Below are 18,824 nucleotides of genomic sequence, written 5' to 3' on the forward strand. Positions count from 1 at the left end.
TCGGGGCTGGTGAGTCGGGCGCTACAGCAACCCTGCCCCCCGGCAGCATGGCTGGCCAGCACCACCCCGGGCCCAGTCAGGCCAATGGACAGATGCCCATGGGTGCGCACTGGCTGGGGGGGAGGGGCCTGGGGCTCTGCCAGGACCCAGCTGGTTCACATGCCTGTGCCAGCGGGTAGCCCAATGGGCTGCTCAGAGCCCTGCCTGGCCGGCCAAGGGGGGGCTGTGCCGCATGGACCAGCAGGGCGGCACTAGTGCGGGTCTGGCTGATCACGCAGAAACCCAGCACTGGGTGTTTGCAGGACACAGTGGCGTGGGGTTTTTTGGAGGGGGGGGGGGGGGGAGCCTACACCAATCCCATGCCAGGCTCGCCCCCCAAAACCCTCCACCAATCACCCAGGGGCCGCTCAAGGGGTCCAGAAGGAAAAGGACATAGCTGGGGGGAAGTTCACCTGAGAAACAGCCCAGCAGGCGGGACCCAGCTACATAGATTGGGGGGGGGGCTGCCCCCCAAAACACTACTGGGGCTTGGAGGCATCAGCAGCCCCCCCGCCCAGGACACAAGTGCAAACCATTCGTTTAAAGTAAATTAACACCAACAAAAAGTGCAGTGCAGGGGGGAGACCCCAGCCGCCCTCGGCCCACGAGCCGGGGGCAGACTCGCGTGGTGCTGAACTGGTGGCGGGGAGGGACTGCTGCGGGCGGGAGGGTCAGGCTGGGCGTGGGATCCGAGGGGCCTGGGACCGAGGGTCTGCCCTGCGGGCTGGAGGGTTTTTGTCCCAGCCGGGTGCATTGGTGCGCTGGGCACAATTCGGGGGTGTTGGCTGCTCTTCCACAGGCTCGCAGCACCGTAGCACCCCGCTCTCCTCCGCCCCGCTGCCTGCTCGCCCGCACTGGAGCCAACTCGCCCCGGGTCCGCTGCGGCTGGGCACCAGGACAGGGCCGGGCCGCAGCTTGTTCGGGTCCCGGCGGGGGATGCTCCCCTCGCCCCACTCTCCTGGTGCCACCCAGCCACTGCTCCAGCGTGGGCTGGGGCTGCCGCAATGCCGGCCAGCCCTCCCACGCCGTGGGGCTTTGCTCTGGGGGCTCCAGTTGTACACGGGCCCCCCCAGGCGACGCCCCCCCCCCAGCCTTCCCCCGTCTGTCCATCAGGGCCGAGGCCACTTCAGTGCGTGGGTGGCTCTGCCACTGCCTGGGGGTAGATTATACATTATAGCGCTTTATATAGAGCTTTATAGATGATTTATATAAATATCTGGGGGGGGCTGTACAACCTCGTGGGGCTGGGGGGGGGGGGCCGGGCCATCACGAGCCGGGGGCGGCCGGGGCTCTGTGCGCGTCTCCGCTGCCTGAGTGGTCCAGTTCGGCGCTGTCGCAGTCTGAGTCCTCGCCCGCCGGCGGGGTCTGGAGCAGAGCAGAGAGCAGGGGCTGCTCTAGCGCCTGTATAATCTTCCCCCCACTGCCAAGCCAAACCGCTGCCCCCCCAATCTCCCTGGGCCTAGTGCCACCTGTGGGGGGGGGGGATGCACCCGGGCATCACCAAGAGCGGGACCCAGATGACCCAGCGCTCCTGGGAGTCCCTGCACTGCCTGGGGCCCGCCCCCCCCCGGGAGCCCCTGACACCCCCCAACTGGGGCTCCCCTTCCCTGAACCCGCTGTCTCACCCCCAGCCCCCAGCGTGGGGGGCACTCACCTCGGCGGCGTGCTGCTCCGCGCTGAGCGGGTGCTGGCCGGCGGCCCCCTCGGCCAGGCCGTCGGGCTGGGCCGGGGCGTCGAGCGGGATCTCGGAGCTCTGGGAGAGCAGGTCGTCGGAGCGCTCGCCCGTCTGGGTGCTGCCCACGTCCGGCGTGCCGCTGGGCGACGCCTCGCTCGTGTTCCCCTCCTCACCGTCCCCGTCCGAGAAGTTCTCCGAGCTGAAGGTGGAGAGCGACTGGCGCTTGCTCAGGCCCTGGGGCCACCTGCCGGCAGAGCGGGCCCCCATCACCCACCAGTGGGGGGGGGGGGGCGCTGTCCCCACCAGGGACTGAGGCCCACGGGCGCTGCAGTGAGCGCCAGGGACAGAACCCAGGAGTCCGGAGGTCTAGCCACCTCTCCCCTCCTTGTAGCCACTAGACCCCCACTCCCAGAGCTGAGACAAGAACCCAGGCCCAGTGCTCTAACCACTAGACCCCACTCCCCTCCCAGAGCTGAGGATGGAACCCAGGAGTCCTGGCTCCCAGCCCCACCTGCTCTAACGACCCGTGCTAAAGACCCTGAGGAACGGGGGGGGTGTGTGTGTGTGTGTGTGTGTGTGTGTGTGTGTGTCCAATCAGCAGTTTTCCTGCACTATCGCAGCATGCCCCCTAGAGGGCGACAAACCCCCACGTGCCACAGCCACCCCTGCCCTGCACTGGAGTCAGCTGGGCACGGGGTCAATGCGGGGCAGAAAGGCCCACGTGGCCGAGCCCCGGGACTGGAGGCTCACAAGCCCAGGGCCGTACCCACCTCTGCCTCAGCGGCAGCTCCACCTCACTGTCCACTTCGCCCTCCTCCTCCTCGGACGAGACCCCGCGCTTCTGGGGAGCAAAGGGCAGAGAAGGGCCACGTTAGCGGGATCCGGCCCCACGGGGCCGCCATTCACCCCGTGGCAGCAGGCGGACCCAGGATGCCCTGGAGAGCCGGGACGCCCACCTGTCCACAGGGCGGGTGTGATCCGGTCAGCGGCTCAGCCCAGGGCCGGTCTGAGGCCAGCTCGGGCCACCTGAGACCCAGCAACTCGCCCACTCTGCCCAGCCCCTCGGACAGTAACGGCTCACACAGCCAGATCTCAGGGCTGGGACAGCGGGGGGCTGCGGGTCGGGATTGAGGGGCACTCGCAGAGCTCTGGGGGGCAGGGCTGGGACAGGGGCGGGGGCTCCGGGGTGGGATTGGGAAGGGACCATTTGAGCAGCTAGTCTGAGCTCCAGGCTAGCACAGGGATTGGGGAAGTACCTGGAGATTGGAGAAAGGGGGGGGCTGAGGGATTGGGGGGGGAGACACAGGGATGGGGGGGCCATAGCAATGGGGTGGGGGGCACAGGCCAGCGAATTCCACACGGCTCCTCCGGCAGGAGCCCAGTAACTTGGCTCTGACCCAGTTTCCCCGCACTGGACGGACACGGACAGACACACACGGCCCATGAGCTCGTCCCAACAGCTCATCCCCCCCTCCCTGGGACAAACTGGCGCCGAATCCTTCCTCTGAAGCTGGCTGGCTTGAACCTCCAGCCATCGGTTCCTGTCCTGCCCGGTCCCGGCTCGACCCAGCAGCCCCGCAGTGTCTGGGCCGAAGGGCCTCAGAACCCCGCTTGAGGCCTGCCGCCGGCTGAGCCAGCCCCCTGGATGCCCCCCGCTGCCAGCCTCGCCTCCAGCCTCGAGCTCCCACTGCCCTTACAACAACACACACCCCAGAGCTGGGCGCAGCGTTCCAGTCCCAGCCACACTGCACCCGCCCCCCTGCAGGTCGTCGGCTTCACAACCCACCGTCCCTTTTTGCCCTCCCTCCCCCGCCTTTGCTCAGCGCATGGCCACCCCCCGCCGAGGCCCCGAGCCGCGCTCACCTGGCTGCGGGTCACGGCCGCGCGGTACAGCATCGCCGCCGGTGTCAGATGCTGCTGGGGCCCCGCGCCGGCCCGGCCCGCCTTGCCCGCCGCCTTGTCGGGTTCCTCGCCCGGCTGCAGCCTCTGGGCCGGCCCTAGCGGCCGCTGGCTCTTGGCCGCCGGCCCCACGGCCCCCTGCTTGGCAGAGGGCGAGTCGGGCCCGGGAGGGGCCCCCCCTTTCTTGGCCTCGGCCTCCAGGGTGGTGCCGATCAGGTCGGGGCTGGAGGAGGACATCCGGCGCAGCAGGTCGTGCTGCAGCCCCCGCAGGGCGGCGCAGGCCTCCAGCCGTTGCCCCGCGCCCGCCGGCTCCGGGGCCCGGGGCCCCGCCAGCTCCCCGCAGCTGCCCTTGGCGCTGGCTTTGCGGTAGCGCGGCTTGGCCCGGCGGCTCCGGCCAGGCGTGGTGGGGCCCTTCTGGCAGGCGGGGATGGAGACCTGGGCGAGGGCCGAGTCCAGCTTGGGCAGGATCACCTCCGTCTTCAGGATGTCCGGCCTGGGGGGGGGGCCGCAGCGGGGCTCAGGGGGGCCAGTCCCTGTGCCCCTCCCCTCCGGCACTCCTCCCCCTCCTCGATGGCTCAGCGCCCTCCCCCTTCCCAATCCCTCAGCCTCTAAGCTGCCCCCTCAGCTCCCCTCCCCCATGTTCCTGTGTCTCAGTTCCCATCCCACCGTCCTGAGTCTCAGACCCCCATCTTCCTCCCCCCACTTCCCTGTACCCCCCCACAGCCTCACCTTCCCGGGATTGTCCCTGCCACAGTGAGCCAGGGCCGGAACCCAGGAGTCCTGACTTCCTCCCACCCCCACTCTAACCACTAGACCCCACTCCCCTCCCCAAGCCAGGCCCCAACCCCCCCATCTCCCCAGGTGTGGCGATGGCCCGGGCCCCTCACCGCTTGCTGTGCGGCGACAGCTTCTGCGGCACGTTCCTCTTCTTGATGAACTTCTCCACCGTGTTGCCGTGCAGGAGGCTGCGTGAGGCGTGCGGCTTGAACAGTCCCGGGTACTTCTTCTCCAGCGCCTGCTCCCGCCTGCCCCGGAGAGAGACTCAGCGCCGGCCCCGGGCACGGCCTCCCCCCATAGCCCAGTTCAGACTGAGGCCATTTGACCCTCATTCTCCAAGGCATAAAGCCAGCCCTCTCCAGGGTCAGGAAGGAATTGGCCCTGGATGGATGTTGCAGAGGGGAGGGGGTCTTTTCCTCCATCCTCTGATGCCTGCAGGGGCAGGGGCCAGACCCTCAGCTGGTGTAAATCAGTGGGAGCTCCACTGAGTTCATAGGAGGTGGGCGGGAGCTCATTGGGGGGGGGGGGGATCCCCAAGAGCCGGGCCGTGCTTGGGACCCTTCAGGAGCCATGTGTGCGCGCTGGCGGGTCAGGCTGTCCTCTGGGGTCAATGGCTGGATCCCCGAGGGGATGGTGAGTCCCTGCAGGGGGCAGTGACGAGGGGGGGCTGGACCCCCCAGGCTGGGGGCTGCCCTCACCTGAGCAGCTCCTTCTCCTTCAGCTCCAGCTGCAGCATGAGGGCGTTGAGCTCCACGTACAGGTTGTTGGCTCGCTCCAGCTTGCGCTCGTAGTGCTCCCGGATGTCCAGCGCGTGCCTGGGGGGGAGGGGGGGAGCTGTCAATCACAGCTGGAGGTGGGGCCAAAGGTCCCCCACCCCTATCAGAATGGGACGTGTCCCCCTCCCCCAGAGGACCCCTGCCCCGTCCCCCTTTGATCGCACAGGTGTAACCCCAGCCCCAGGGTGTCACCCTCTGCCCTTCCCCCCCATCTGAATGGGGCATCCCTCCCCCCCCCCGAGATCCCTGCCCCTCTCCACCCCGCACCCCATGGGGTGCCCGGGCCCCCCCTGACCGGAGCTCCTCCCGGCGCCGGTTGATCAGCTCCTCCTCCAGCCGGTGCAGACACGTCCCCTCCGACTTGATCTTCTCGAAGTGCAGCTTCACCTCCTCGCGCCACTCGGCCTGCGGGGGACAGGCCTCAGCACCCCCCAAGAGAGACCCCGGCCGTGGGACCAGGCACCCCCAAGAGAGACCCCGGCTGGGGGCTCCCCCGGGAGCTTTGATAAGCACTGGGGGGGGGGGCACTCTACAGTTAAATCTCCAAACAGCCCCCCCCCGCTGGGGTATTGGGGGTAGCCCTGCCTGTGCAGGGAGCGCGCCCCCCACCGAGACCCCCCTGCAGCACAGCGCCCCCTCCTGAGACCCCCCCTCCCTGCAGCACAGCGCCCCCTACTGATGGCAAGGGGAGAGCGCCCCCTACTGAGCCCTCCGGCCCACTACACCCAGCAGCATCACACAGCTCCTAAGGGGGGGGGGTCCCATCCAGGCATTCAACCCAGAGCTGACACCTGGCGCCATGGCTGGGGGGGGACAGGAAGGAGGGGGGAATGCTGTATAGGGTTCCCAGAAGCAGGCGTAACCCCAAGGCGGCTGGGCGGGTGCCTGGTGGGAGGGGGGGCGCTGGAAAGGGAGCAGGGGGGCAGGGCAGGTACGTGGTGGGCTGGAAAGGGAAGCAGGAGGGGGTGGGATGGTGCATGCTGGGGGGGCTGGGGTGGGGGGCACCCACCTGGGATTTGAAGTAGGTCTCTTGGGGCGTGGAGAGCACGTCGGCCGAGGCAATGTCCAGGTGCAGCAGGATCTGGCGGAAGGACGGCCGGTTGCGGGGTTTGCTGTTCCTGGGGGGGGCAGAGATGGGGTTGGGTCCCGGGGTAGGCAAGGACCCCCCCAGCAAGGAGCTTTGGCCCTGTGCCCCTCTGGCTCACATGAGCAATGGGGCACCCGTCTTACAGGGGACGGGGCTGAGACCCAGCAAACTCCTGGCATGTGGGGCTGGCCGGGGGGTTGTGGAAGGAAGGGGTGGGGGGACGTTTGCCCTGATGCGGGGGGGGGGGGGGCACGGAACTACTCTGCACCTGGGCCACACAGGAATGGGGGCGAGGACACAGCCTGGGGGGGGGGAACCCCCAGCTACTGCCCCAGGTCCTGCCGTCTGCCAGCTGGGGGTCTAGGGCCATGCTCCCCGGCACCAGGGCGGCTGTTGTGGGGCTTCTGGGGTGAACTTAGCAGCATCAGGGGAGCAGGGGCATTCACCAGCACTGGGGGGCAGTGGGGGTGCAGTGGGGGGCATTCACCAGCACTGGGGGGCACTGGAGGGCACTGGGGGGTACTGGGGGCTGGGGTACTCACCAGCACTGGCGCAGCAGGATCTTGAAGCCGTCGGGGCAGCCGGAGGGCACGGGCAGGTGGAGGCTGTTGCTCCCCACGCCCCAGATGATGGCCGAGGAGTCGACGTCTTTGTAGGGGATCTCGCCCGTCAGCAGCTCCCACAGCACCACCCCGAAGGACCTGGGGGGAGACGTGTCAGAGGGGGGGGGTTCCCCAGTGGGGGGGCTGCTGTCTGTCACCCCCAGAATCAACATCTCCATCCCAGCCCCTCCTCCGCCCTCATGACCCCCCCCCCAAGCCGTTCCCCCCACGACACCAGCCGGGGGTGGAAGGGATGCGGCCGGTGATCCCCGGCTGGGGGCCAGGCCAGGGAGGACTCTACTGCTCCCAGCTCCACACACTCACCCCCCCAGTGACCTCTCCACCTGCCACAGACCCAGTCTCTCTCCGGGACCTTCCCCAAATCCCCCCCCCCCCCCCCCAGGCTCAGCCCTCAAGGTGCCGCAGGGCAGGAGCAGAGGCTGGGGGGGGGGAGGGAAACTGAGGCACGGTAACCCTTTAGAGTCCAGCTCCCTCTCCTGACCCACTGGCCTCCCAGCTCCCTCTGCCCCCCAACTGGAGAGGATAGAACCCCCAGCCTAAGTCCTGCCCCCCATCCTTCTGCCCCCCTACACCCCTGCCCTCCTGTTCCTGCCCTAGGCCAGGAGCCCTCCCAACTCCGACCCCCCCCCCCCCGCCCTGCATCCAGTCCCTGCTGTGGGGCCGGAGAACCCCCCGCTTTGCCCCCCACCCCTAGGCTAGGGCAGGAGCCCTCCCCGCCCCCGCCGCCTGCCCGCGCTCACCAGATGTCGACCTTCTCGGAGACGGGCTCGTTGCGAATGACCTCGGGGGCCATCCAGGCCACGGTGCCGGCGAAGGACATCTTGGTGCTCTTGTCGCTCAGCTCCTTGGAGGTGCCGAAGTCCGAGATCTTCACCATGTCGTCGTAGGTGATCAGCATGCTGGGGGGGTGGGCAGGGTCAGCGCAGGGTGGGGGGTGCTATTCCCCCCGCCAGCAGGGGGCAGTAGGGAGTTGGGGGGCAGAGCAGGGTGGGGGGGTGCTATTCCCCCCGCCAGCAGGGGGCAGTAGGGAGTTGGGGGGCAGTGCAGGGTGTGGGGGGGTGCTATTCCCCCCGCCAGCAGGGGGCAGTGGGGAGTTGGGGGGCAGAGCAGGGTGGGGGGGGTGCTATTCCCCCCGCCAGCAGGGGGCAGTGGGGAGTTGGGGGGGGCAGTGCAGGGTGGGGCGGTGCTATTCCCCCCGCCAGCAGGGGGCAGTGGGGAGTTGGGGGGGGGCAGTGCAGGGTGGGGCGGTGCTATTCCCCCCGCCAGCAGGGGGCAGTCCCTGAGGCCCCCTCTCACGCCAGGCACTGGATCCTTGGGAGACCCCGGGGAAAGCAGAGTGGGGGTGGGGCAGCGCCCCCTCTTGGCAGGAGACAGGTCAGGCAGCATCTCCCGCACTCACCAGCAGGGGGAGCAGGGGGCAAGAGACGGGCGGGTCAGCACAGGCTGGGGGTGGGGGGTGGTGGGCATCGCGGGGCTAGCAGGTGACTCTGCCCCCCCTCCCCTGCGGGTCCCAGGCCCCTCCCCCACAGGCTCCCTGCCCCCCACTGCCCCTGCAGACCCCAGGCCCCTCCCCACCCCTCTACCCCCTCCCGGTGCCGCCGCTTACTTGGGCGACTTGAGGTCGCGGTGGATGATCTTGTGCAGGTGCAGGTAGTTCATGCCGCCCGCGATGCCCATGGACCAGTCGACCAGCAGGGAGGGGGTGACCTTGCGCCCGGCCCGCAGCACTTCGTACAGCTGGCCCTGGGCGCAGAACTCCATGATGATGCAGTAGCACGGAGCCTGGGTGCAGACGCCCCTGAAGGGGAAGGACGACAGGGTGGGTGGGAAGCAGCCGGAGGGGAGAGGGGTGGGGTGGCGCCTCCCCCCTCCCGCCCCCCGGCCAAGAACAGACCATGCCAGCTGGGTGGAAACGCCTGCCCGGCTGGGCATAGTGGGGATGTCTCCCCTGCACCCCTCACCTGGGCTGATCTCAGCTCTAGGGTGCCCCCCCCCAGAGAGCAGCCCCACTGCACCCCACACACAAGGAGCAACTTGTACATGGGGGTGGGGGGTGGGAACTGCCTGGCATGGACCCTGCACCCCACGTGTGTGCATTACTGGGTGTATCTGTCGGTGTGTGTCACCCTCCCCCCCCATGGCATCCCGGGTGGGTGATGCTCCGGGGGGGGGGGCACTGGGGGTCTCTGGTTGGGGGCCCCCCCTCCCCTGCACTCACTTGAAGGTGATGATGTTGGGGTGTTTGAGTTTGCGCAGGTGTTTGATGTCCGTCTCCTTGAGGTCGCGCACCTTCTTCACCGCCACCTCCTCGCCGTGGAAGCGTCCCAGGAAGACGGCGCCCTGCGCCCCGCTGCCCACCCACTGCAGGTCCAGGATCTCCTCGAACGGCACCTCCCACGTGTCTGCAGGGGTGGGCAGGGGGTGAGACCCAGAGCCGGCGCCACCAGCCCCGGGCACAGAGCAGAGATGGGGGGGTGAGACCCAGAGCCGGCGCCATGTGCCCTGGGCACAGAGCAGGGCCGGCGCTGGGGGGGCGGCAGGGCAACCAGGGCTCAGCCAAGGGGAACTGCAGCGCGAGGGCTCTGGAAATAGGGTGGGGCAGGGGGAGGCAGGCAGACCTGTGGGGAGCTGCACACCCCCCCCCACCCTTACCAAAATCCCAGAGTCCGACCCCGCAGCCCCTGCGGAAGAGCAGATCCCCAGCGAATCTGTTCAGAATCAAGCCCTAGCGATTGGGACCACACAGCCCCCCAGCCTCCGTCTGCTTCCCCACAGCTCCACAGGTTCGGGGATCACAGGATTCAGAGACCCCCTCGGGGAGCAGCCAGGCTGAGGCAGAGCGACTCCCAGACTTCTTAGGTTAAGCAGTGTGACTGCAGTGAACCTGCAACTATTGGGGGGGGAAACTGCTGCCCTCTGCTGGATGGAATCAGCACTGCCCTGCTGTGTGGCATAGGCCCTACACTGCAAAGAGCTCATGAAGAGTCTCTTGCTCCAGCTGCTGCTTGTGGAGCATGAGAATCTGGATTCTCTCTCCACAGGTGTGGCCCCATCAGTACTACGGGCACGGCCCCCCCCATCCCGCAGCCTCAAGCCCACATGTCAAGATTCACAGCAAGAACTCCGCCACCAGCGGGAGACGGGGGAACAGCTGGGTGATTAAAACCCACCGGCGAGTCGGTGGGTTGCGGTTGGAGTGTGTGAGTGTGCATGTGTGTGCATGCATGGCTGCGTGCGCGTGTGCATGTTTGTGTGAGTGCACGTGTGTACGTACAAGTGTGTGTGTGCATGTTCCCCGCATGTCTAGCACCCTAAACAGTGCATGGTTCTCTCTCCTGCACCCCTCCCTGTGGTGGCTGCAACTCCCCCCCCCCTCCCCCCGCCCAGCAGAACAGACAGGGCCAGAGCGTCCCAGCCCCTCCCAATTCTGAGCCAAGCAGCAGGCCCTGTAACGAGGCAGGGCCTGGGCAGGTGTGGGGCAAGCGCTAGCGGGGGCTGTGGTTTGTCGCAAGCCCCAGATATCCCCCCCCCCCCCCCCCGCCCCCAGAGCCGCCTCCTGCAAACACATCCCAGCAGGATCCCTCACGCCGCGCTGTGGGACTGGGTGAGGCACCGGCAGCTCCCCGCATGGGGCTCAGAGCCACGGGCACAGCCCCACCTGGAGACACACAAGCCCCCTGAGCCACAAACCACTGCACAGCCCCCCCCCCCCCCCCCCGCCCGGGATCTCCGCGCCCGCACAGGATCGGGGCCCTCCGGCACATCCACTGTCATGGAGCGGACGTCCCGGCCCTGCCCTTTCAGAGCCGACAGCGTCAGAGCCGGCTCTGCCGACGGACAGGCCGCCCAGCCACGGGGGGAGCGGCCCACCCTGTACCAGGAGCACGCCCTCTGCACGCCCGCTCACTGACACACGTGCACGCGTGTGCACACACGCCCAGGTGCACAAACGACTGACACACACGTGCACCCTGCCCCATGCACACTCGCACGCTCACCCGGCCACCTTCAGAAACGCACCTGGCCACTCCCACGCACCCAGGCTCCCGCTCACGCTGGCCGCGGTGCTCACTGCTGCAGGGAAGCTGGTGGCAGGGCCTGGCTGCTTCTCAGCTGCGCCTGGACGGAAAATGCTGCCAGCCTGCCCTCCCCTTCCAGGCGGGCTCTGGCTGGCCAGGCAGCCGCTCAGGGCCACCCCAGCCACAGACGCAAGACGTCTGGAGAGGAGCCCAGCCAGGCAGAAGGGACAACGCAGCCAAGCAGAGCAGGGCGAGGGAGGGCGGCTGGGCAGAAAGGGAGGGGCGGGAAAGAGGACGGGGCAGGGCGAGACTCTGGAAAAGACACTACAGGAGCTGATATTTCCCCATCTACTCTTTCCTCCTCTCCCCGGGGAGATGCCAGCCACAGGCCCTGCCCTTACAGAGCACGCTGGGCTCCTTGAGAGCTGGGAATCACCCCAGAGCCCTGGCTTGGAAAATCCCCCCCCCCCCATCGCCACCCCACACAGACGCACCACAGCAGATTCGAGGGGACACGATATCCCGCGTCATCACTTCCCAGCCAGGGCTGCTGTGGGGTGCCGGCAGGTTAAACAGCTGCTGCGTCTCCCCCCAGAGGTGGCCGCATTTCAGCCAGCAGCAAAGCAGAGCACCAGGGGAGGGCAGGGCCTGGGCCCAGCCTGTAGCTATTCCAACGGTGGCAAAGAACCTTCCCTACGTTCTCTGGGGGGGGGGCCTTTGAATTGACAGCACACGCGGCCCTGTCCTAGCACGGCCGGCAGCCATGTCTGGGGGCGGGGGGGCGGGGATCAAACACGGACCCTGGAGTCCAGGGACGGGCGCCAGCTAACGAGCCAGCCGGGCTAAGCCCACTGCTATGGAAGCCTCAAAAATCGCCTTACATGATCCAGACACTAGAGGGAGACAGAGAGCCAGGCTGAGAAGCCAATGGCACTGCTGGCAACTTACCATGGCCTGTTTACACAGGCCCAGGGACTCCATGGAGCTCTGCTGATTTACACCCGTTGGGCATCGGGCCCAGTGATGCCATGGAGCTCTGCTGATTTACACCCACTGGGGATTTAGCCCAGGGACGCCATGGAGCTCTGCTGATTTACACCCGTTGGGCATCAGGCCCAGTGATGCCATGGAGCTCTGCTGATTTACACCCACTGGGGATTTAGCCCAGGGACGCCATGGAGCTCTGCTGATTTACACCCACTGGGGATCAGGCCCAGTGACGCCATGGAGCGCTGCTGATTTACACCCACTGGGGATTTAGCCCAGGGACACCATGGAGCTCTGCTGATTTACACCCGTTGGGCATCAGGCCCAGTGATGCCATGGAGCTCTGCTGATTTACACCCACTGGGGATTTAGCCCAGGGACGCCATGGAGCTCTGCTGATTTACACCCACTGGGGATCAGGCCCAGTGACGCCATGGAGCGCTGCTGATTTACACCCACTGGGGATTTAGCCCAGGGACGCCATGGAGCTCTGCTGATTTACACCCGCTGGGGATTGGGCCCAGGGACGCCATGGAGCACTGCTGATTTACACCCGTTGGGGCTCGGGCCCAAGGACTCCATGGAGCTCTGCTGATTTACACCCACTGGGGATTTGGCCCAGGGGCTCCATGGAGCTCTGCTGATTTACACCTGCTGGAGATCTGGCCCAGTGATGCCATGGAGTGCTGCTGATTTACACTCGCTGGGGATTTGGCCCAGGGACTCCATGGAGTTGGTGCCCGGGTGCAGGGCAGATCAGAATCCAGCCCAGAGACGGAGCGGCCCCGTCAGCGCCCCCCCATGGCTGGGCCGGCTCCTACAGCCCATTGCTGGGTCTCGTTAACACCCCCCCCCCCCCCCCCGGGGCCACACACCTTCCTGCGGGTGCTTGTGCTCGGTGGAGTAGGCTTTGCCGATCATGGTCCAGACGGGCTTGAGGCAGCCGAAAAGCCCCTCCAGGAAGCCGCTGCCCGTCTGGCAGTGGAGCCGGACCTGGTCGGCGTGGTACCGGGCGTGGCGCACCTCGGGGTTCCCCGCCCCCGCCCCGGCGCCCCCACCCCCCGCCTCATTCTCGTGCAGCTGCAGGACGCTGTTGGCGAACTGCTCCCGCGTCTCCTCGCTGGGCGTGGGGCTGTGGCCCCCGCCGTCGATGGGCACCACGTCGCGCAGGACGCACTGCGTGGGGGTCAGGTCCTTCTCGGGGGTGCAGTCCGAGGCGTCAGGGTCCAGCTTGCGGAGGGAGCTCTCCGGCAGGATGGCGTTGAAGCTGGCGAAGGACGGGGAGGGGGTCCGGGTGTCGTGGAGGCAGGCCATGGTGGGCTTTGGGCATCAGCAGCCCCCCACGGCCCTTGGGGGGGGGGGGGCGCTCGACGGGCGTTTCCAGCGAGGCCTGGGGAGGGAAGGAAAATGCTCGTGACTAGGATCCCACCGGCAATCACAGCTCCTTGGGGGCAGCCCACGCCCTCCGGCCTGCTCCGTCCCGCGCCTCCCATCGGCTGCACCACATCCAGGGCCCTGCCAGTGCCCCAGCCCTTGGGGGGTGTGGGGGGCCGAGGCCAGGAGCACCCAGGCCTGTGAGCCGAGGGCACGGCCAGAGTGGGCAGGGAGCTGCTGGCTCCCGGCTCCTGCCCAAGGCCCTGCCGGCCTCAACCCGGTCCGGAGCTGCCGCCCCAGCTCCCTCCAAGGTGTCGAAGCCTCTGATCTGCCCCTTGGCTGGTTCCTCCCTCTAGCCAGGCAGGTCCCGGACCCCTCTGGGAACCGCAGTTAATGCTACAGACCCATTGCACTGAGGGGGGCAGGGGGCAGGCTGCATTCATGTTTGAAGGGTCCTGGCAGTGTGGCCTAGTGGTTAGGGCCTCCGGGGGCTTGGCTCAGGGTTGGCACCGGTGCCCATGTGTGAGATGCATCCTTGGAGCACTAGTGCGCTGGCACCAGAGCGGCCGGGGGGGGGGGGACGTGTCCCTGGCCTGACTGACTGGAGCCTGCCCGTCTCGGGGTCTTTCCCTGCATCTGGCCCCCTGGCGCAGTGACCTGGAGCCAGAGCTGCCGTTGGTTAGCGTGTCTTTGTGGGAGTGTATGTGCACACAGCTGTGTGTAGCTGTGTGTGCATGGCGCTTGTGTGTGTGCGTAGCTCTCTGTGTGTTGAGGGGTGTGTGCAGCTGTGTGTCAGTGTGTAGCTCTGTGTGTGTCAATGTGTAACTGTATCTGTGCCTAACTGTGTGTGTATGTGTGTAGCGCTGTGTTTCAGAGTGTGTGTGTAGCTGTGTCAGTGTGTAGCTCTGTGTGTGTAGCTGTGTGTCAGGGTATGTGTGCTCTGTTTCCATATGTGTGTAGCAATGTATCAGTGTAGCTATGTATATGCAGCTTTGTGTGTATATCTCTTGTGCGTGTCCATATGTGTGTAGCTCTGTGTGTCCATGTGTGTGTAGCTGTGTACCTGTAGCTGTGTGTCAGGGAGTAGCGCTGTGCGTGCCCGTGTGTAGCTGCCTGTCAGTGTGTTTATACCCCGATTCCACACGGCCGGGGTTGCGGTGTGAGCTGGCAGCGCTGTTCCAGGTTCATTCCCACGCAGGTGCCGGCGCTCAGCTCATTTAGCATGCCATGCAGCAGGCTTCCCGGGAAGTCAGGCGGCTGTGCGGGAACTAGGAGCCGGCCCTGTCTCTCGCCGCCCGCCCACCTGCTCCCCTCCCGGAAGTAGCAGGGGAAGCCCTCACCACTAGCCATGCCATGTCACCTCTTCAGCAGTCACCGGGTGGTACCAGCATCACCCAGGCTGGGGTTAATAGCACCCCCCAACTCACCCATTGATCAGAACAGCATAGGTAGATCTGGGGGGTTCAATTCCTCCTTTTGGGAGGGGGGGAGAGAAGAGTCAGCCCCAGAATACGGGACTCAGGACGCCTGGGTTCTAGTCTCAGGTTTGGAAGGCTGGAGCATGTGCCTAAAACGCAGGGTGAGGCATCTGCATGCCTGAGTTCTAGTCCTTCTGCTGTGTTACCGGGGGAAATTTTTTTAAAGAAAATCTCTGTGCCTCAGTTTCCCCATCTGTTCAGTGGGGATAATGCTCTGAGCTGGTGGGGCTAACTTACTCACTCTTTGTGAAGTGCTATGAGATCCTCAGCTGGAAGGTGCTGGCTGAGTGTGGAGCTTCCCAGCCTCCTCCTTTGCAGGGGGCGGGTTTGCTAGAATGTAAAGGCCACTTTACAGACCCGGTTCCCTGCTATCAGGTGTGCAGATCAGGTGCTGAGTAATGGGGGGGGGTGAAACCAGGGCAGGGCAGGGGACACGCTGCCCGTACCCTGATCCGCCACGACAGCCTGGCTGCAAACTCCTCCAGCAACGACACCTCCAGGCAACTGACCTCCCAACGGCGCAGCCGCAGCTTCCTGATTCCCCAGGGCTACAAGATAACAGAGCGGACACAGCGGGATCCTGCCCTTCCTTATCCCTCCCCTGCGCCGCCCAGGGTCATCCTGTCCGTGACACCCACCACCTACAGGGAGGATCCAGCCATGACTCTAGGGATGATGCACGAGCCAGGTTGGAATCCAGCTCGCTTGGCCCCGGGCTCCCCTGGGCTGTCGGGAGGGGACGCCGGCTTGGAGAAGCATTTGGGACTCAAAGCCACTTTTCTGACTGCAACAGCCCACAGAGATCAGAGCCTTTAGCTGCCTCTGGGCTGGATCCTCCTAGCAGTCCCCTCCATGCCCCAGCTCCTGGGCAATGTGCCTGCCACTCCCTCTACACATTGGGGGGAAGCCAATAGCTGCCAGCCTGGCTTGTGATTGGCCAGCAATTCATGTGTATGCAAATGAAGCCAGGCGTTGGGCCACCCAGGCGAGACTCCATGTGGGTCTGTGTCTCTCCCTGCGGCTGCTGTCTGGTATTTGTGGCAGCACATGGGGTTTAGTGTGAGTGGTGCATCAGGGCCTGGCGGGGGGAACGGCAACACGCTGTGATCTGGGGTTACAACCGGGATCTTGAAGGGATCCTGGAGGCCAGATTCCCTGCCAGGCCCCTCACCCCCAGCCAAGCAGGACTCTTCCCTACAGAAGGCTGCAAATGCCCCAAGCAAAGGAACTGCCCCAGCCCCATCAATCTCACCTCTCCACAACCAATGGCTTCATTGCTCCCTTTGTAACCGCCCCCACTTGCTCCTTATCACCCCGTTATAGCAAGTGACAGGTGTCCTCTCCCTCTGGGGTGCTCACAGCCTGCAAATAACCCCTGGGGGAGCGGGGTCTTAAGTGAGGAAGTTTAGAGAGGGGTGGGGGGGGCTCAAGAAAGAAAGATCTCTCTGGGGATGGATAAATAGATTATCTCACTCTTGTTTCCCTTAACCACAATTTGGCAGGGCTGTCCATGTGGCACTATTTTGCTCTGTCTCCTGCACACCCCTAAACAGCCCCATCCCTTCCCCCCTTTCTGTGGCTCTAACCCTGTCCAATGTGTCTGTCTCTACCCAGGAAGCAGGTGTCCAGTGCGGATTGCAATAGGCCGAGCCAGTCTCCCACTTTGCCCCGATGCACAAGCTCTGGGTAACTCTGGCCCCACGTCTGTCTGCGCTCACCATGCTGACGTGACAGCTGAGCAGGGGTCCCCTGTGCCAGCGGGGAGCAAAGCCACCCCCTCAGTGGGTCACTAGGTCCTGGGCTCAGTCACGCACACGAACCAGCCCAGCATGAAAGCCTGGATGCCTGGCTATGTTGGGGTCAGGGGCTGTGGGGAGGAGGGTATGGGGGTCCCACCAGGGATGTGGGGAGAAGGCTATGGTCTGTCTGTCTGTCTGCACCTGTTTGCATCACTGCACTACCGGTGAGAGAGGTGATTCAGTGAGGGGACTGTAGACTTCCTGCACCCTTCACCCCAATACCCCTGCACCCCTCATCCCAGTGCCAGACCCTCTGCTATCCCTCACCCCAATACCCCTGCACACCTCACCCCAATACCCCTGCACCCCTCATCCCAGTGCCAGAACCTCTGATATCCCTCACCCCAATACCCCTGCACACCTCATCCCAGTGCCAGACCCTGCTACACCTGGCACCCAATGCCCAGACCTTTCATACCCTCACCCCAGCGCCCAGTCCGTTGCCTGCCCCCCACCACTCCCCCCAACACAGCCCGGCCTTGGGAGCCCCTTTATGAGCAGTGACCGAGGGCACACGACGCCCTTTGCCGGGCCAGGTGGGACTGGCAACCCGGTGCCCCTGGGCGCCGCACATGTCAAACCAAGAGGGGCGAATGCCCTGTGCCCCTGGCACTTCCCAGCCACTGAGCCTCCGCGCCCGGGCACGGTCCACCCATGGGGGTCCCCAGCACATCAGCCACGGGGCAGCTGCTCCAAACTGGAGGGGCTCCCCCCACAGCATCACTGCCCCCCAACCCCCTGCCAGGACCCCCGGCTGGATGGGAACGACCCCTGCACTCACCTGTCACCAGCGACGCAGGGAACGGCAAGCCGGTCCCGGGGCGCCCCCTCCCCGCCTGGGCGCCCCCCGCCTCTCCACTGACCGGCCCCTATTCCCGAGCCCGCCCTCGCCAGCTGGGCTCCCTGGTCCCGGCGCCTTCACGTGGCACCTCGCCTGGGCTTTGTTTATTTCCTTCTCAACGTGTCCCTAGCGCTGGGGTTACTCCGCGGTGCTACTATGGAGCTCTGCTCATCTGTCCCTCCCCCGCCCTACACACTGCTCTGTCCGCCTCGCTACCCATCCCCCTGCATGCCTGTCTGTCTGTCTATCCAGCCATCCCCATGCACATCATCTATCTGTCTGTCTGTCTATCTATCTAGCTGTCCATCCATCCATCCCCATGCACATCTGTCTATCTGTCTGTCTGTCTGTCTGTCCATCCATCCCATGCACATCATCTATCTGTCTGTCTATCTATCTATCCATCCACCCCCTGCACATCTATCTATCTGGCTGTCTATCTATCTAGCTGTCCGTCTGTCCATCCATCCCCATGCACATCATCTATCTATCTGTCTGTCTGTCTATCCATCACCATGCACATCTATCCATCCCCATGCACAACTATCTATCTGTCTGTCTGTCTGTCTGTCTACCTTGTGTGGAGCTGGGGGGCTCGGAGTACCTCCCCCAGCCCTGGAGAAGAGCTCTGGGTAGCTGGAAGCTTGTCTCGCTCCCCAGCAGAAGTTGGTCCAATAAAAGCTATTACCTCACCCACCTTGTCTGTCTGTCTGTCTATCCGGCCGTCCCCCGTGCACCTCTCTCTCCGCCCCTCCCTCCCCTCCATGTGCGGCTGGCTGATCCCTCCTTGTGCTTCTGCGCCGGGGCTCCCAGCGCCGCCCCCACAAACCCCCCTTCTCACACCCCCCCCCTCCAGCCGCCTCTTTTTTGGGCCAATGAATCAACCTCACCCCAGCCCCGCCCCCGCCGCGGATCCAGCCAATGGGCTGCGCCGGCGCCCGCCTCTGCCGCAGGTAGCCCCCCGGTGCTGATGTCATCGCTCGGGAAGGCAGGAGCCAAGGTGAGTGGTGGGGCCCTGAGCTCATCCCTGGGCCGGACCCGCCCCTCCCGCGAGGGCGGGGGAGGATCTTTGCGCTTAGGTGAGTTTAACCCTTTGGGTGCCGTGAGATGGAGCAATACCAGTGGGGCCCCCCCCCCCCACACACACACACACCGCAGCCACAGCCTCTCGCTTGGCGTCCCTGGAGACTAGCACCCTCTGCATCCGCAGGGCACTCGGGCCCCCTCCTCTCCATAGCCCCCGCCCTCTGGGAGCTGGGCTGAGGCTGGCCAAACTCATGTCACGCAGGCTGGCACAGGCATGCAGGGAGGGGGAGCAGGGACCCGGTTGCCCATCCGACGGCACCGAACGCGTGGCTCTGGGAGCAGCCCTGGGCACGTGGCAGTGAAACGCGTGAGGAGTCCAGCAAAACCGAGGCCTAGGCCAAGACATTCAAAGCCCTGGTGTCCC

At 65.7% G+C, this 18,824-nt stretch overlaps 1 protein-coding gene across 2 annotated transcripts; it reads right to left on the reverse strand.

The window, feature by feature from the left end:
• Positions 1–1,167: 1,167 nt before the first annotated feature.
• On the reverse strand, positions 1,168–17,397 carry MAP3K12 (mitogen-activated protein kinase kinase kinase 12). Of its 2 annotated transcripts, none has more exons than XM_067529481.1 (14): positions 17,315–17,397; positions 12,758–13,272; positions 9,095–9,278; positions 8,483–8,674; positions 7,617–7,775; positions 6,796–6,954; positions 6,176–6,284; positions 5,462–5,571; positions 5,089–5,205; positions 4,501–4,638; positions 3,578–4,106; positions 2,485–2,555; positions 1,694–1,913; positions 1,168–1,404 (listed from the first exon to the last, which is right to left on the reverse strand). In XM_067529481.1, exons 2-14 carry the CDS (start codon positions 13,194–13,196, stop codon positions 1,306–1,308), a joined length of 2,526 nt encoding a protein of 841 aa, XP_067385582.1. In that variant the 5' UTR covers positions 13,197–13,272; positions 17,315–17,397; the 3' UTR covers positions 1,168–1,305. The 2 variants fall into 2 exon arrangements, with proteins under 2 accessions (XP_067385582.1, XP_067385580.1); XM_067529479.1 differs by having other exon boundaries at positions 1,170–1,404; positions 1,694–1,958.
• Positions 17,398–18,824: the final 1,427 nt, after the last annotated feature.

Source organism: Emydura macquarii, unplaced genomic scaffold (genome assembly GCF_026122565.2).
Source record: "Emydura macquarii macquarii isolate MOO-44397 ecotype Brisbane River unplaced genomic scaffold, CSIRO-AGI_Emac_v2 contig_2994, whole genome shotgun sequence".
In the NCBI taxonomy this organism is placed as follows: domain Eukaryota; kingdom Metazoa; phylum Chordata; order Testudines; family Chelidae; genus Emydura; species Emydura macquarii.

Bases quoted from the DNA above. Each gene is read 5' to 3' on its own strand.
- MAP3K12 (XM_067529479.1), bottom strand. From the start codon at position 13,196: ATGGCCTGCCTCCACGACACCCGGACCCCCTCCCCGTCCTTCGCCAGC. The intron at 4,639-5,088 runs GTGAGGGCAGCC...TCTCCGGGGCAG, and splicing joins AAGGAGAAGGAGCTGCTCAG to GCGGGAGCAGGCGCTGGAGA. The intron at 2,556-3,577 runs GTGAGCGCGGCT...TTTGCTCCCCAG, and splicing joins CGGCCGTGACCCGCAGCCAG to AAGCGCGGGGTCTCGTCCGA.